We start from the raw sequence: 18602 nt of genomic DNA, 5'->3' as shown, positions 1-18602 counted from the left end.
TCCTTCGCTGCTCTCACAAGCACATTAGCAGGGAACTGGATCAGATGTGGAGCAGCCAGCACTAGAACCGGAATCCAAATGGGATGTTGGCACTGTAAGCTGGGGCTTTAACCTGCTGCACCACAGCGTCAGCCCCTTTATTGGGAAATAACAAAGAAATAGATATAAGAACTCTAGGGAGGCCATGCTGTGGCTTATTAGGCTAAGCATTTGCCTTCGGCGCCTTCCCATATGGGTGCTGGTTTGTGACCAGGCTGCTCCTTTTCCCATCCAGCTCTCTGCTAATGGCCTGTGAAAACAGTGCAAGGAGGCCCAAGAGCTTGGGCCCCTGTGCCTGTGTGGGAGACCTGGAAGAGGCTCCTGCTTTCTGGCTTCACATGGGCTCAGCTCTGCCATTTGGATGAAGACCTTTCTCTGTGTTTCCCTCTCTCTGTAACTCTACCTCTCAAATAACCAATTAATTAGTTAAAAACAAAGAACTCCAGGAAAACATGAGAACTATACCATATATATATATTTTCATGAGATTAAGTAAATATAAATGCCAGATTATAAATATTGAAAGAGCTGGATTAGAAGTAGGGTAGCCAGGAGAAGAACCAGTGCCCATATAGAATGCTGGCATTGCAGGCAGCAGCTTTACCCACAACAACATAATGTCAGCTCCAAAGAGCTGGTTATTTGAAAAAAAAAAATAAAGTTTATACACCATTGGCTCAACTAACCAAAAAACAAACAAAAACGACCCAAATTAATAAAATCAGATATGAAAAAGGAGGTGTTAGAATGGATACCACAGAAATAAAAATAATCATCAGGAATTACTACAAACAGCTAAATGCCAACAAATTACAAAATCCAGAAATCTACAATTTACCAAAATTGAGACATGAAGACATAGAAAGCCTAACTAGACCAGTAACCAAGACAGAAATTGAATAAGTAATAATGACCCTCTAAATATAGAAAAGCCTGGGGCTGAATGGCTTCACTGCTGAATTCTACCAGACTTTTAAAAACAAATCCCATTTCTTAAGCAATTCAAAACCACTGAAAGGGAGGGAATCCTCCCAAACTCCTTCTGTGAAGCCAGCATCACCTTAATTCCAAAACCAGAAAAAGATACAATAAAGAAACAGAACCATAGAACAATATCTCTGATGAACATGATGCAAAAATCTTCCAAAAAATACTGGCTAATAGAATCCACACATCAGAAAGATCCTTCAGTCTGGATCAAGTGAGATTTATCTCTAGTATGCAGGGTTGGTTCAACATACACAAATCAATAAATGTAATACATCACTAACAAATTGAAGAATAAAAACTGTATGATTATCTCAATAAATGCAAAGAAAATATTTGATCAAATACAACATCATTTTCTGATAAAAACCTTAACCAAACTGGATGTAGAAGAAACATACCTCTGCACAGTCGAGGCAATATCTGACAAATCCACAGTCAGCATCTTATTGAATGGAGAAAAGTTAGAAGCATTTCCACTAATATCCAGAACCAGAGAAGGAAGCTCACTTTCACCATTACTGTTCAACATATTTCTGGAATTTTTAGCCAGAGCCATTAGGCAAGAAAAAGAAATCAAAAGGATACAACTTGGAAAGGAGGAAGTCAAATTACCCTTGTTTGCAGAGGACATGATCCCTCTCTCCCTCTCTCCCCCACCTTTCGCCTCCCCCTCCCCCTTCCCCTCTCCCTCTCCCCCCTTCCTCTCCCTCTCCCCCTCCCCCCCTCCCTCCCTCCCTCTCTCTCTCTCAAGAGATTTACTTATTTGAAAAGCAGAGTTAGAGAGAGGGAAAGACAAAGTTCTTCCATCTACTGGTTCACTTCCCAAATAGCTACAACAGCCAGGGACCAGGAGCTTCTTCAGGATTACCACCGTGGGTGCAGGGGCCAAAGCACTTGGACCATCTTCTGCAGCTTTCCAAGGCACATCAGCAGGGAGCTGATTGGAAATGGAGCAACTGGTATTTGAACCGGCAGTCATGGGATTCCACTGCCACAGGCGGTGGCTTTACCTGCTATGCCACAGTGCTGGCTGCTAGGACAGTCTTCAGCAAATGGTGTTGGGAAAATTAGGTCTGGGGATGGGGAAGTATGAAGCAATATTCCTATCTTACACCCTATACAAAAATTGACACACAGAGGATCAAGAATCTAAGCCCAAGATCTGAAACCATTGGATTCCTAATTCTTTTGTTGAAAATCCATTAGCCTTACAAACTCACATTGCTTAAGTTTTATAATGTACATTGATGAACATTGACACACTTCAGTAGTTTGATATTTGAGAAATTTAGATGGTACATATTTTTTATCTCAAAGGTGGGATGGGTGGTACATCTCTTCTGCTGGTTCTCTCCCCAGATGCCTTCGGTAAGTGGTGCTGGGCCAGGTCAAAGCCAGGAACCCAGGATTCAATCCTTGTCTCCCATGTGAGTTGCAAAGAACAAACAACCTGCTGTGTTTCAGCAGGAATCTAGAATTGGAGTGCAACCAGCACTGGAGCCCAGGTGCTCCAGTATGGGATCCAGGTATCCCAAGTGGTGTCTTAACCACTGTGCTAAGTACTGATCCCTTGTCATATTTCCTTACTACTGTTAATTGCATTGGCCTATTTTCATTTTACCCAGGATGGTGTAAGCAGAGTTTATTGTAGTTAAGTAGTCTTTGTAAATCTAACCATCGATATGGTGATGAATCTGGTGTTTTTATCAGGAAGTAGATCTTGAAGTATCAACCAGTTACTTGTATTTCCCCTGTTGCTGGTGTTTTATGGTGGTCAGTCTGTATTACACAGGTACTGTGCACCAGGTCCTGTTCTGAGGACTTTGTGTGTACTGATGTGATCTTTCCTACACTCAGATGAGGTAAATATTTCTGCATCTTTATTTCACTAGTGAGGAAATAGAGGCACAGGCAGATTGAATACCTCCATCAAGGTCATGCACTCTGCAGGGTGGAGTCACTGTTCTGACACAGAGGTTAGACTAGAGCGTACGCTTAATTATTATAGGCTAGAATTCATGAAAATATTTGCTTTGGTCTTCTCTTTATTGGGGTATGCAATGTTACAGTATTTATTAAGTAGATGAGGTAGCTGAGTCCTAGTAATGGTGGTGGGAGGCTGGGAAGCCAAATATTGGAACCTTTTGTTGTTATTTCTGTCTTTTATACACATTTGCTAGCATCTGTGACTACTGATCAGTTTTGGAATATTTTATTAGTTTCTGCTTTGTTTCCTAAGTTAATTATTAATGAAATAGAATCTCCTTGGTCCAGAAGAGAACTCTTAATGATGCCTTTGGAGAGCTTGTTTCCAATTTAGTATTATGAGTGATAATTCCTTTTTAGTTAGTTTCCCATTGAGTTTCAAATCAGTTTCTTCAGTGTTGGTAGCTACAGTGTGGTTACACATGTAGGCCCAAATTATTATTATTGTTTGTCTTTTATTTACCAGAACATTTTATCCTGTACTAATAAAGGAAATAAATACAACTCCACATCTTAAAGTCAGTGTATAAAAAGTGGCAATTAGTGGCAATATACTGTCTATTTAGCCTTTTGTTCCAAGGCGTAGAACATAAATAAAAGAACTTTTTGGAAGTCTGTTCTTGATAACATTTCTTTGAAATAAAACATTTATATTTAGTGTGAAAAGTGTATGGTGAGAAAATTGTTGAATAAAATAGAACTTGTTATATTCATTTCTTTCCTGCTGACAGATAACTATTACCTTCAGATGAAACAAGCAGAGTTTATTATTTGGGATAATATAGTGAATAAAGTTCTAATATAATGAATCCTAAAATTAAACAAAAGTGGCATTATTTTGTAAAGAGGTGATTCAAAGTTTACCATGTAATTACTTTTGTGAGTAGAGATGTTACATTTAAATTTTAAGACTTGCTGAGCAAAGTAGAAAAAGTAGATTAAGATTAAAAAGTATATGTAAACTTAATTTTGTGTTTATATAAATTTAGAAATGCAAGATTTTCAACTGACCAAAATTTTTAATAGTTCTATAAAAGGAACATGTAATTTCCAGATATTTGATTCATAACTTTACCTAATTATTTCAGAAAGGAATTTTGATGCATTTATAAGAAGCAATTTAAACTTCTATGATTTAGTTTAAAATAATTTGTTTTGCTTCCTCCACCCTGTAAAGCACCTTTAACTGATGAGATCTTTACTAATTATATACTGAATTGATCTTCTGTATATAAAGATAATTGGAAATGAAAAAAAAAAAAACAAAACCTGGTGTTAAATTGGAAATGGCATAGAAAATTAATTAATTTTTAAAAAAAATATTATGTAGGATTTCTGTCTTTAATGTGCTGTACACTGTTATTTAATGCTATAACTAGTACTCCAACAGTATTTTTTTCACTTTGTGTTGCTATATGGGGGCAAACTGTTGAAATCTTTACCTAATATATACTAAACTGATCTTCTGTATATAAAGAGAATTGAAAATGAATCTTGATGTGAATGGAAGGAGAGAGGGAGCGGGAAAGGGGAGGGTTGCGGGTGGGAGGGAATTTATGGGAGGGGGGAAGCCATTGTAACCCATAAGCTGTACTTTGGAAATTTATATTCATTAAATAAAAGTTTAATAAATGAAAAAAAAATTTGTTTTGCAAAAACATCCTATAAGAAAATCTTTTTTTAGAAGGTTTGTTTTAAATTTATTTTTTTAAATAAACCTTGGTGCTCAGACATAATATTACGCCATATTTGGTAAACATTATTTTCATCAGACTTATAGGTCATATATCTTAGTTTAAATGTATCATTTGAAGATGCATGAAAATGGTTCTTACTGGGTTTGTCTTACATCTTGGGAAGGCTCAAATTACCTTCTACTTGCTGTGTACGTGATGTGACTGGTTGCTCCTACATATGAAGCAGGACAAGGGTAGAAATATGGTTTGGGGCTACTCTCTCAAACATTATATAGTATGTTACCTAAAATTGTAAGCTTTGGTTTCTAACTGTTTGTGTTCAAATTCTGGCTCTGTCATTTAGTAGTCTTATGATTACTGACAAGATAAGTTAAATATTAGTTTTCTCATTCTAATAGGAGGAAGTGATATGTCCTCCATAAGACTGGTAGTGCTGTATTGAGATCTTGTATGTTAAAAGCATTGTATACCATCTGGTCCACAGTAAATGACTATTGTTGTTGCTGACCACTGTTGATATACAATGTGTTAGTGATACTGTTACACCATCACTATTATGTTAGTGGTCATCAGCACATTTAGAAACAGTCCTCTTGCGCTGTACCCTGAAAATGCAGCAAATATTCTTTTGTCAGCCTGAACTCTTCAGGCTTCCCTCTCAGAGTGGGCCTTTGAGCAGAACGTGTTCTTACTATGTTTTGAAAAATAGGTTTATTTTCTTTTTTCATTCTTAGTTCTATTTCTGTTTGGTAAAGATAACAAAATCTTACGATTTTCTAACCTATAAGTACCAAAGAAATGTTCTTTTGCTGCAGGTCTCACACCATTATTAATTATTTTAGTAGAAACCCTTGTATGTGTTACATACTGTATATAGAAAATGCAACTCTTTTGATACATTTTTTCTAAAATCCCTTAGAAAACATTTTATGTAGGGTAAGGAACTGTTTCTGCTTTAATTTGAAAAGGCATAATAACTTGCTAAGTTTATTTATTTTTCCCTTTTCCTCAATTCATTACTGTAATTTATTCTTAGATTGGAAGAGTGAGCATTATTATCATTGTATTCAAATGTTATCTTTCTTACTTTTCATTTCATTTGTGATAAAATATTAGTTATTGACATGGAAGGAAATAAAATAGATTTTTTAATTTGGTGACAAAAGAAATAGTGTGATTGTGGCATCTGTTCTAAATCATCATCTGACTGATTCAAAAATTTTAAAATGTGAACTCAATCTCCTTTAGAAATGTGTCTCTGGTACTTAGTTTGCTAGGCTATTACATGCCAACTGAGAAATCTGTGTTTTTAATATCCTACACAATAAACTTGTTTTGTGTGTCTAGTGGAGAACCTTGACTTTGGATAATTTGCCCCCGTAATAACTGCAAGGGCCGTGGATTGATGAATCATCACTGCCCCTTCCAGACCTCATTAGCTTTCCTCTTCTAAAACCCTTCAGTGGTTTCCTATTGCTTTTTACATGAAGACCCTCTCTTCACCAACCTAATTTTCAAACATTTATGAAGAATTTCTGTGCAAAGCATATTTTATAAACTGATAGTAAAAGAAAGTATAATTTTTTTCTGGGGCTATGATAAATTTTAGTAACATTTTTATTGATATTTAGGAATATGAGAGAAAAGTTTTTTTTATTGAAATACTGTAAAAGCAAGGCAATTGAAGTTTGTTTTTAAAAAATTTGATGTTATTCTTCATTCAGAATGATTGAGTTTTCGTACATTTCTAAATGTTACAGCTACGGGAGTCCATAGAGATAGTGTTTAAAGCTGTTGACTTTAGAAAGTCGCGTGTGAGAGATTGTGTAGCCTGGGCTAGATATGTTTCTCTTTCCCTTATCTCCTATTCTACTGTATTATTATACTGTTTTTAGCTTTGCTTTCTCTTTTTGATTCATTCTTCATTTTATCCAATCACCCCTTTTCTTTGTCTCATTATATTTTCTTTCTGTCTTCTTTTAGGTAATTTTCACCCTGCAAAAACATCCCTCCACTCTTCCTGTTACTCGTCCATTAGGGCTGTGCTATCCAATATGGTAGTCCCTCAGTTAATTAGAATGTAATGCAATTAAAGTTTATTTTCGTAATATCAGTAACCATATTTCAATTGCTTACTGTGTGTTTGAGTAACTAGTAATTAGGTTGGATAGCACAGATGTAGACCCTGTCTGTGATCACAGGAAATACTATTAGACTGTGCTGCTCTACGCTGTAAGCTTTTGGGGCAAGAGATCATTTCTGTTGGTATGAAGAATGTACATATAATAGAGCCTCTTGTGAATGTTTTCAAATGTGTAAATGAACATGTACCTTGACTTCCTTCAATTGCTTGCCAAATTTTTTGTGATTTTCCTTTTCTTTCTGAACTATTTTAGGATTCAAATGAAATCAGCCATATGTTATTCACTTGCTGTATAAAATATGCATCATGAACCACTTCAAATTTTTTACATGAAGGTTATAGTAATATTTTATGCAAAATATTTCTTGTGTAGCTAGTCATTGAAGTATTGTGTATTTTAAACTTTAATTTTTTTTTTTAATTTAAGTTTTAATGGTGATTCCTTGATGATCATTCCTTGGCACGAACGTAGACACCGAGCTAAAGATTGGTGTGAGGAGCTGGAGTGCAGGTCAGTATGAGCCAGCAAGAGGCACCTTCGTTTCTTTGTGGGTTTGGGTGAATCATGGCCCAGGGAGAGGGATGTGTGACCTATGGTTCCTTATTTGTTGGCTTTCTTGATTTGGAGAGGTTAGGTGAAGTTTTTGAAACACACTTTTGAGCAAATTAAAAAATCTTTAACGGGAATTGTTAAATGCTTCAAATGAATTATTCTGAAAGTGATTGTTTCATCAGCAATTCCTACTGCAACTGTTTTTGTTTTGAGATATTCTCTTTCAGTCTTTCATGTAAACACATCATGGTAAGCCTGCGATTTTGTTCTTGGTTCAGTTTTATTTTTTGTAAGATTTTCCTTGGAATGCCAGAGAATGTGGAGGCATCAGGGGCTGCTGAAGAGGGTAGAAGATGTGTGGGGTTGAAAGCAACTATGATGAATATCGAATCCTGCACCCTCACTCCTCAGAATGATGCATGTGCTCTGCCACTGTCTTTCCTCCCATGTTTTCCCTGCATGGACCCAGAGATTTATTTTTGGACCCATATATTGAGTGAGGGGGCCTGTGGATTGAGCTAGAAAAACCTCTAGGTTCTTGAATATTAGGCATAGCACAGGTTAGAATGAAATGATGGGCTTCAAAATCTTATTTCGGGAAGCCATTATAAAATTCACTTTATTTATTTATATTTTTATTGTCATCAGACATCATTTAATGTAATCCCTCACGTAAACAGGCTGAAGATGAAAAATCACATGATCATATCAATAGACACAGAAAAAGCATTTGGCAAAATCACAACCCAATAATGACTTAAAACTCTCAGCAACTTGCTATAGAACATTTACAAAAATCCTACAGCTAACTTCATACCCAATGGTGAGAACCTAGAGGCTTTCCAACTGAGATGAGTAATAAGGCCAGGATGAGCCTTCTAGCTACTACTTTTTTAAAGTTAATTAATGTATTCATTTTATTTGTATGTATCTCATAAATACAACATTAAGAATGTAGTTATCTTCCCACCATGCCCACCCTCCCACCGACTCCTCCCCCTTTCTCCTCCCTCTCCTGTTTAGTCCGAGAAAGAAAAAGAAACAGGATGAAAGAAAAAAAGAAAGAATGGAATAAAAAAACCCAAGAGAACTGTTCTTCAACAGTCTAGACAAGGGCTGTTCTATGTTATTGCTTCTCTAAGGTGACTTTGTGGGGTTTTTTGTTTTTGTTTTTGCCTTCCTCCTTTCCCTTCCTCCCTCCCTCTTCTTTCCTTTTAGAAACTTATTTGTTTTTAAAGAACATTCCAAGGATGATACATGTTTTGTGAGCTTTTGGACGTAATTCTAGCTTATGAGACATAATAATATTTTCCATTTAATACACTAAAAGGAAGTGATTCTTGAGAACAAATTTTACCATTAAGTCTCATGATACAATTAGTTGGGGTCAGAGGTCTTGCATGGGAAGTTAGTTCACAGTGACTTTTATTGTTTATTTAATAAATAACACGCTTATGAATGACATCAGTGATCAAGCAAGACTCTTGACATGGGCTACCTCCGCTGTAGTAGCCTTGTGGATCTATTAGCTTGACAGGGCCATGAGCAAGGTGGAAGTTCTCTCCTCCCTTCAGAGAAAAGTACAGCCTTCTTTGGTGGCATCTTCTTTCCACTAGGGTCTTACCCACAGAGGTCTTTTATGTAGGACATTTTTTCCAGTGTGTCTTGGCTTTCCATGCCTGAAATGCTCTTGTGGGCTTTCTAGCCAGACCAAGACTATATTGAAAAGCAGTGGTGATAGTGAACACCCTTGTCTGGTTCCTGAACTCAATGGGATTGCTTCCAACTTTTCCATATTCAATAGGATGTTGGCTGTGGGTTTTTCATAAATTGCCTTGATTGTGTTGAGAAATGTTCCTTCTATCCCAATATGCTTAGAGTTTTCATCATGAAAGGGTGTTGCATTTTTCATATGCTTTCTCTGCATCTATTGAGATAATCTTATGGTTCTTGTTCTTCAGTTTGTTAATGTGATGTATCACATAGATTGATTTGCGAATGTTGTACTATTCCTGCATTCCAGGAATAAATCCCACTTGATCCAGGTAAATGCTCTTTCTGATGTGTTGTTGGATTCAATTGGATGTATTTTGTTGAGTATTTTTGCATCTATGTTCATCAGAGAGATTGTTCTGTAGTTCTCTTTCTCCTTTGCATCTTTTTCAGGTTTAGTAATTAAAGTGATGGTGGCTTCATAGAAAGAATGTGGGAGGATTCCCTCCCTTTAGATTGTTTTGAATAACTTGAAAAGAATTGGAGTTAGTTCTTCTTTAAATGTTTGGTAGAATTCAGCGGTGAAGCCATCTGGTCCTGGACTTTTCTTTTTTGGGAGGGTCTTTTTTATTGATTAGAGTTCTGTCTTGGTCATTGGTCTGTTTAGGTTTTCTGTGTCTTCAGGGCTCAATATAGGTAGATCATAAGTGCCCAGGAATCTATCCATTTCGTCTAGGTTTCCCATTTTGTTGGCATATTGCTCTTTGTAGTAACTTCTGATGATTCTTTTTATTTCTGTGGTATTTGTTGTTACATTTCCTGTTTCATTTCTGATTTTATTAATTTTGGTCTTCTCTCTCCTTTTTTTTTTTTTTTTTTTGTTAGTTGGGCCAATGGTGTGCCAATTTTACTTATTTTTTTTTCAAAAAACCAATTCTTCATTTTTCTTCTTTTGCATTCTTTTATTGGTTTTGATTTTGTTGATTTCTTTAATTTTTTTCCTTTCTCCTACTAGTTTTGGGTTTGGTTTGTTGTTATTTTTGTAGGTCTTTGAGATGCATTGATAACTCATTTATTTGTTGCCTTTCCAATTTCTTGATGTAGGCTCCAATTGCATTACTCTTTCCTCTTAACACTGCTTTTGCTATATCCCATAAGTTTTGATATGTTGTATTATCATCTTCATTTGTTTCAAGAGATTTTTGATTTCTCTTGATTTCTTCAATGACCCACAGTTCGTTCTGGAGTATGTTGTTCAGTCTTCATGTGTTTACAAATGTTCTGGGGATTCATTACCAATTTTATTCAGTTTTGGTCAGAGAATATGCATGGTGTGACTTCGATTTTTTTTGAATTTGCCGAGACTTGGTTCATGGCCTAGCAGGTGGTCAATCCTAGAGAAAGTTCCATGCACTGGAGAGAAGAATGTATATTCTGTGGCTATAGGATGGAAAGCTCTGTAGATATCTGTTCGGTCTATTTGTTCTATAGTGTCGATTAAAAGTGGAGTATTGATGTCCCCCATTACTATTGTATTTGAGTCTATGTCTCTCTTTAAGTCCGTTAACATTGCTTTTAAATAGCCAGGTTCCCTGTAATTAGGTGCATATACATTTATAATAGTCACATCTTCCTGTTGAATTGATTTCTTAATCATTATATTGTACCCTTCTTTGTCTCTTTTAATAGTTTTTGTAGTAAAGTCTATTTTGTTTGATTTTAGGATGGCTACGCCAGCTCTTTTTTGGTTTCTGTTAGTATGGGTTAACTTTTCCCATCATTTCTCTTTCAGTGTACATGCATCTTTGTGGATGAGATGTGTTTCTTGTAGGCAGCAAATAGATGGTTTTTTTTTTTTTTTTTAATTCCATTCAGCCAGTCTGTGTCTTTTAACTGGTGAGTTGAGGCCATTTACATTCAGGGTGACTATTGTTAAGTATCAACTTTGCCCTGCCATATTTTCATTAATAATCCTGTTTTTTGCTTAGGGTTTCCTTTTTGCTTTTACTGGGCGATTTTCAGCCTTCACCTTCTTTTGTAGTGATGTTCCTGTTTCTGTGTTTCTGTGGATAGCACATCCTTGAGCATCTTTTATAAGGCTGAACAGGTATTTACCTATTCTTTCAATTTCTGTTTGTTATGGAAGGTGTTTATTTCACCTTCATTCAAAAATGAGAACTTTGCAGGGTACAGTATTCTTGGTGGACAGTTTTTTTTTTTTCTCTTAAGACTTGGAATATATCTTGCCATTCTCTCCTAGCCTGTACGGTTTTTGATGAGAAGTTTTCTGTGAGTCTACTTGGGGTTCCTCTAAATGTGATCTGGTGCACAGTTTAGAATCTTTTCTTTATGTTTTACTGTAGAGAGTTTTACTACAGTGTGTTGTGGTGAAAATCTTTTCTGGTCCTATCTATTGGGAGTTCTATGTGCTTCCCCTATGTCGATGTCCCTTTCTGTCTCCAAATTGGGGAAGTTTTCTGGTTTTATTTCATTAAAAAGGGCTTCTATTCCTTTCTCTCTTTCCATGCCTTCAGTAACTCCTTTGGTTCATTTGATAGTATCTTATAGATTTCCAACAGTGTTTTTTAGTTTTCTAATTTCTTCTTCTTTTTTTCAGTCTGACTGTAAAATTTCCAGAAATTTGTCTTCTAGCTCTGATATTTCTTTCTTCTGTCTCACCTACCCTGTTAAGATTTTCCACTGCATTTTTTATTTGATGTAATTAATTCTTCATTTCTAGTTTTTAATTCTAATTTCTCTTTAATATCACAATTTCATGGGAAAAATTTTCATTTAGTTTGTGAATATGCTTCTGATTGCTTCTAAGTAATCTGATGATTATTTTTCTGACTTACACTCAATCTCTTCATCTTCTACTATTGAAGTGTTGTAATGTTCCTTTGGTGAGCTCATAGTGTCTTTCTTATTTAAGTTTCTTCCTTTGATTTTTCAGCATTTGTGTATTTTTTTAACTTGGTTGCTTTTATATTTGATTTGTTTCTTTGTAGCTTAGTGGGATGTCTTTACTTTCATGGAGTACCAAAGGTGTGTGTTAGGGGTGGCCTGTATGCTCTGTTCAGTATTTCACGGTGGAGCAAGTATCCAAGTTAAGGCTTCCATGGGGCTTTGTAACTCTCCTCTGTTGACCGGATGTAGGAGGGTGTTCACCACTGTTGGTGTGATTTGCCCTTCTCTTCATAGCTGCAGCATGCCCTGGTGTGAGCCCCTAGTGTGTTTGGCACTAGTTCACACTGCTTAATGAACTACACCTTTGATCTGTGGCGTCTTTCCTGTGAGCACAGTTCCCTCTGATATGAGCTGCTATAGGTCTGTGCGTCACAGGTGGGTGAACAGAGCCCCTGCCTACTGGAGCCCAGCTTACTTCTCAATAGTGGTGGGTGGGTATGAGCTGTAGATAGGCAGGGCTTCCCTTGGCATACAGCTTGCATAGAGAAAGAAGGAATTCTTCTGAATTGTTGTGGCCCTCGCTGTTTGGGTGGGGGCTGAGGCAACCCCCGCTATTGCTGGGGGTGTGCTCGGGAGGCAGCCACCTGCCTATGTCCAAAACTAAACAAATAAATTAAAACAACAACAAAAACAACAACAACAAAGGATCAGAATGAGTTCTCCCGGCAGGCTTCGGTCCTTGTAGAGTGGGTGGAAGGGGGAGTTGGGCTTCCTCCCTGTTTTCTCATTTATTTTTGTTCTGTGTGGAACTTCAAAAGCACATTGCCAAGCACTCCCTCCCGCTGCTCTTCACAGCTCCATGGACCCTCCTTTTCCCCTCTCACCTGGTTTGCTGGGACCAGTGCTCACCTCTCCGGCTGCAAGCCTCTACTGTTTTTTTGTTTTGTTTTGTTTTTGTTTTTGTTTTTCCTATTTGTTCTTTCTGTGTGGACGTGGACCGTCTCTTCTGTTCTCATTGGATGCCTGGCTTTATCTTAGACGTGTAGTTTCTATGCTTTCTGAATATCAGTTTTGCCCCATGCGATTCAGACCTTCCTGCCGCCATCCTGCCATCTTGGAACTCTTTCCCTCCCCCCAAGATCCACTTTATTAAAATGAGAGAGTAAGGTGAGAAAATCTAGGCTCTAACCCAGTCTGAGGAAGGCAGGCTCTGGCGACACTGCCTTCTACCTGGAGAGCAATCAGTGCAGATACTGGAAGAGCCGGGGCAGCTTTCAGAGTCAGGTTTCTTGCAGACTTTTTTTTTTTTTTTTTTTTTTAAGGAAACATTATTTGATATCTTTGAGCATTTCCAAATGTTGCATATTTTGTAATTGATGGTTCTTTCATATAATTTGGAAAAAATCAGCAATGGATACATATAAGCACATGGAAGAGGACAGAAGACTGTAGTGGGCAGATAGCAACTCTAGAAAGTATGAAGTTTTTTGGAGACAGACTGTTTATTATAATTTACCTGTGGCTTAGTAGTAAGTGATATTCAGATAATCATTATTATGTAAACATTAGTGGTTTAATCCAGAGGGTGATGTGTTCATAATGAGAGGAAGAGTATAGGGAAGGTGAATCATTGTGACTTCAGATAACTAAATAATGTCTAAGGTAGATTCATCAGGAAACAGTCCTGCCAGGCACATTGTTGAGACACTTGGAAGTAAAGAATGGAAAGAAAGCTAAATACTTGACCATGGTGTAGTTAATGACAAGGATAGCAGCTGTGAGGATTGTGTAGGGATTGCTAGTTTTTATTTGAGAGTTCTTTTCAGAGTATTGGATTTTTTTTTCTATGCATTTTTAATTTCTGTGTTTAAAAAAGTGGTGAATAAAAGTCCTAACCAGTAATGTAATCATTGCAAATGAAATTTGGAAGCCTTCTTCCTGTTGGCAGTTCTCTTCAGTTTTTTTTCCCCTTCATTTTTGTCCTTTGCATTTAATATATATTAAATATATAACATTTATATATATATATAATAATATATGTATTTGAGAGAGAGAGAGAGAGAGAGAGAGCACTTTCATCTGCTGACTCACTCCCCACATGCCCTTAGGATCTGGCTGGGCTGAAGCTGGGAGCTGCAAACTCAATCCAAGTCTCACATGGATGTCAGGAACCCAGTCACTTGAGCCTGTTCCTCCCCAGGGTCTGCATTAGGAACAAGCTAGAGCCAGAGCCAGAGCCAGAGCTGGGTATTGACCCCAGGTACTCTGATATAGAACTTGGGAGTCTTAACTGCTAGGGCAAATGGCTGTTTTGTGCCTTTGAATTTTTCCTATCTTGAGTTAATAGAATATGTAACTCTTAGTTCCTTTTTTCACTCTAGTGAATTTCAGTGTAATTGTAATTGAATGTCCTCCTGTGTTTTTGCTATTGTGTGCTTTTAAAAAAGTGTTCTTAATGTAGTTTTCATTTTTATCAAACTTGTATATATCTGCAAATAACTATAGTTTAATGAGTTAACATATTCTAGAAAGCTTGCTTTTTAAAAAGCAAAAAGCAAACCATGTGGTCCTTTGTGCCTTCCCTCATGTCCCACGCTCCAGCAGCAGCTGCTCTCAGTTGTTTTTGAGGAAAGCTTTGGTGTTGGCCTCCGTTTCTGTGACCAGCATTATTGTGTGCTTCTTTCTTTATGTTTTAGATTTGGCTTTTATCTGTTAACTTCCTAGAGTGGAAGATAATGATGTAGTTTCTTTGTGTTCCATGCTGCCTATTCTTCTACCCCCCTGCCCCCTTGAATGCTTGTTTCTCCTCAACTCCTATAAAAGAAATCTTACTGTTCATTGGTGGAATTTGCAGGAAGAAATTTAAGGAGAACTTAATGCATAGTATTCAAACCATATTTAACTGAAAGCCCTTATTTACCAATTGTAATGAGAGATTGCAGAGGTAGATAAATTGGAAAAGGTAGGAGGTGGCTGCCAGTGGGTGTGGTGGAGAGGAAGGGGTGGTAACCCTGTTACCACAGTTCTTTCTGGTTCACCCAGCACATTTTACAGGGGAGCCCTGGCAGAACTGGTGCTTCCAGTTCTCAGCCTTTGGGTTTTTATGATCCTCACAAGTAGGTAGAACGAAGGAGGACATTTCTTCCCAGGTGAACCACAGCAAGTGACAACGTGCACAAATCTTGCTGTACCAGAACTCCTACAGCCAGGAAAAGATAAACAGAGGGAGAGTGGACTTGAAGGCGATGCGAACATTGAGTAGTCCAGGCCGTATCTTACTGCTTATTTGTGTGAGTTATGTCTAACCCTGCTGGGCTCTGGAACACTGAAGATGTGGCCCTGTCCTTGAGACGCAGCTGATGCAGCAGGACAGCTGCTGTCGTGAGTTACCTCCAGGACGAATGCTGAGAGAGAGCACAGCAGTGAGACAGGCATTGTGATGAGGCCCAGAACATTGAGGCAGTTTACAACCTAGGTACATGGTTAAGGCTTGGATAGGAGCCTTATAACCGGTTTCTGTTTTAAGCAAGATAGTTCTGTTGCCTTAGGAAGATCATGAGCTTGTAGGTGAGATCTGAGTTAAACAATGTGGTAGTTGTTGACATGTCTGTGGTAATTTTATTGCAGAGTTGAAGGGGAGACCTAGAGAGAGAAAGTGATGAGTGTTGGATTAAGCCTTTGGAAGTGCTAGTATAAAATAGTTGGGTAGAGGAGAATATTCTAGCAGAGGTGACTGAAAAAGAGCGGCCGAATAGATGAGGTCATGACAGTGTAGCCCACTGGAATGAAAGGGAACCATGTTTCCAGAAAGAGAAAGAGGTTAGATTCTAGCAGGTGGTGCCCAGAGGGAAGTAGACAAGAACTGAAAAAAGCATCCAGGGCAACTCACAGTTGCTGGTGGCTGGTTTTCCAGGCTGAAGCGGGGCAGACTTAAAGGATTCTAGGAGCAGTGACGTGGCTTCATGTTGCACTGTCAGGAAGAATTCCCTGTCAGCAATGTGACTGGCACTGGGGGACTGACCATAGGTCCGGTGCTTATTATATTAGAGGCCTTACTGCAGTGCTGATTCTAAGCACAGTATATTTCTAAGGCATGTGGATAAAATGCCGAATTCCTAAGCGCTTTGTTTATGGTTGTGTACCACAGCTGCCAATAATTCCAGTACAAAAATAACTACAAATGAAGCAGTGCATTTACATTATTTTGAATTTTCACAATATTCTTGCATACAGAATGAGAGATCTTCAAAAAGTTCATAGGAAAATAGAATTTAAAGATTTGTTTTGATGTATCAGGATAGAACCTTGCTAATTTGATAGTAAAGGTGGAACATGCTACCTTGAGAGAGAGTCATTGAGCACCTGTTGCTGTAGTCATGTGGGGATCTATGTCTATTATGCAAATCATAACATGCATTTTCTGAGCACTTTTTGAAGTGCCCTGTATTATCATCATTTAAAAAAATGAATAAATGAATAAAAAGAACCTTTGTCTAATTTTAGTTAAGTAATTTGCAGACAATTGCACAACTTCCAGTGATGGAATTCTGCTTCAGACTGCATCTCTCTCCCACGCCTTGTGCTAACAACAGACTGCTCCTGTCTGCCCTGCCAGCTCACTTTGGCTGAATGAATGTCCCAGTAGAACACAACATTTTCCATTCATCTGTCTGCAATTTCTTAGTTTAGTTTTCTGCTTTTATTCCCTAAGGGCAATTGGCCCTTATAAAAACTACTCAGTTTGTGATTCTCATGGTGTTGTCCCTGTGCCTATTGCTCTGAAACATTCTTTATTTTCTTGTCTGTTTTTTTTTTTTTTATTCTTAAGTCATTCTTTTTCCTATAGGGTGAGGGTTGGTGTAGAGGTGTGTTGTACAGGTGTTGGTACGGTACTATGCTCTGGCACCCAGTTGGGGTATGATCACATAAATGAGGTGAATTTCCTCTGATTCTTAGGAACATTGAGAACAAGCTTTCTTAATAAATTCAGGTTGGAGTTCCTGGGGGCTGTTTTTCTTAAACTCAGCCTGGCTGGCCATCACAGGTGATTTTGATTTAATAGACTTGCCGTGGGACTCCCAGCTGTGTGTCTGTCCAGATTTTCCAGGGTGACTTTGATTTTGTTGATACTTTCAGATTGATTTGTGGAACAATTATTTTAATCTATTATCCATTCTGCTTTTTTAAATCAAGAAAGCAAGTGGAAAAATAAATTAAACATCCTAAGAAACTCATTTCTTCTAAGTGACCTAGCAGGTACAGAACACACACACACATACATATGTACATACATACATGATCCTTGTCTCTGTAGCCTGCTCTGACCCCGTCTCTGCTTCTTTCTGTTTGAAAATTGTAGTTTTTCCACAGCATTCCAGTCTGCTGCTAATTGTTCCTCTGTGCATTGCAGAATGGTTGTTGAGCCGAGTCGCCAAGATGAAAGTGAATTCTTGTATGCTGCACAGCCTGCCTTGCTGAGCTACAGGACAGCCCAGCTTGCGGTCGAGAGCGTCATGGACTGGTACCAGACCAGAGCAGAGGAGATAGAGCATTATGCCGGCCAGGTGAGGGAATGGCAGCTGCTCAGTGATGCTCGGGCTGCTGTGTTGGGTCTCCAGGATTCAGTTCACGTAGGGGATCATGAAAGGGGTGCCTGGAGTCATGGATATAATTTGCAAAGGATGAAATGAATATTTCTTTTGTCTATTGTCCATGTTTTCTTTGTCTTAGAAGTTTTTGTGGCTTTTGTTTTGGATTCTTACAGAGGAAAGATATATAAGAAAAGTTGATCAGAATTTTTAAAATGTGATACATATTGTTCCTGGTATTCCTGTATATTTCTGTTTTTAATAGACTTAATATGATATTGAGAGGTCCTGTCGATGTAGAAATGCTGTATTTGTCTTCTGGTATACTGCAGGGAGGCATCTGATTATAATTCTGCCTTTCAGGAACCCTATTCTAAGTTGTTTCAAATGTTTTCCTCGAGTCCATGCCCAATTTTTTTTAATTCTTCTATACCTTTGCCAAGATGCATAACAGCTGCATCAGAGAGGGAGCGTGCAAGAGAGAGATGAGCATGGAACTTTATGGTTTCTGAATACTAATCTTAACTCGGGAAACTAATGGACCCTGTGACTCTGATCATGTTGCCCATCCTTTCTTTGTACCTTAACTTTCTCTGGGGGTTAGTTCTTAGACTAGAGCTGATGAGAACAAAGAAAATATACATGAAAGAGCATTCAAAACTCTGCCGGTTGAATGCTCTGTAGATGTAAGCAATAGTTGTCTTCATCCTAGAGAACAGAGATTTGTATTTCAGAGCAAAGAGTGACAGAATGTACTGTGAAGTCTGATACAAGGCCTGTCCAGTGGATACACTTTTCTTTCTGCTTGCATTCTGGTTTTGGGCTGCCTGTCATGGCATCAGTATTTCATTTGATTGGAAGGTTGAATCCACAGGATCTGGTGAGCAACAATACTGTGAGGAGTAAGAGGGAAATCTATTGAAATTTCTAGTTGATGTATCTAGGATGGCCCCATATTTTCATATGCTAGTCTTCCTGATTTCCTG

At 37.9% G+C, this 18602-nt stretch overlaps 1 protein-coding gene across 1 annotated transcript in view; it reads left to right on the top strand.

The window, feature by feature from the left end:
• The window catches only part of NBAS (NBAS subunit of NRZ tethering complex), a 427776-nt gene that overhangs the window by 139175 nt on the left and 269999 nt on the right, over window positions 1-18602 (top strand). The window contains exons 22-23 of the mRNA XM_062208974.1: window positions 7283-7366; window positions 17439-17592. Of these exons, the coding sequence (XP_062064958.1) occupies window positions 7283-7366; window positions 17439-17592 (238 nt within the window). The remainder of the gene's footprint in view (window positions 1-7282; window positions 7367-17438; window positions 17593-18602) is intronic.

This window comes from Lepus europaeus, chromosome 13, assembly GCF_033115175.1.
Source record: "Lepus europaeus isolate LE1 chromosome 13, mLepTim1.pri, whole genome shotgun sequence".
In the NCBI taxonomy this organism is placed as follows: Eukaryota; Metazoa; Chordata; class Mammalia; order Lagomorpha; family Leporidae; genus Lepus; species Lepus europaeus.
The sequence above is the reverse complement of the archived record's forward strand: the minus strand, read 5'-3'. Positions and strand labels throughout refer to the sequence as shown.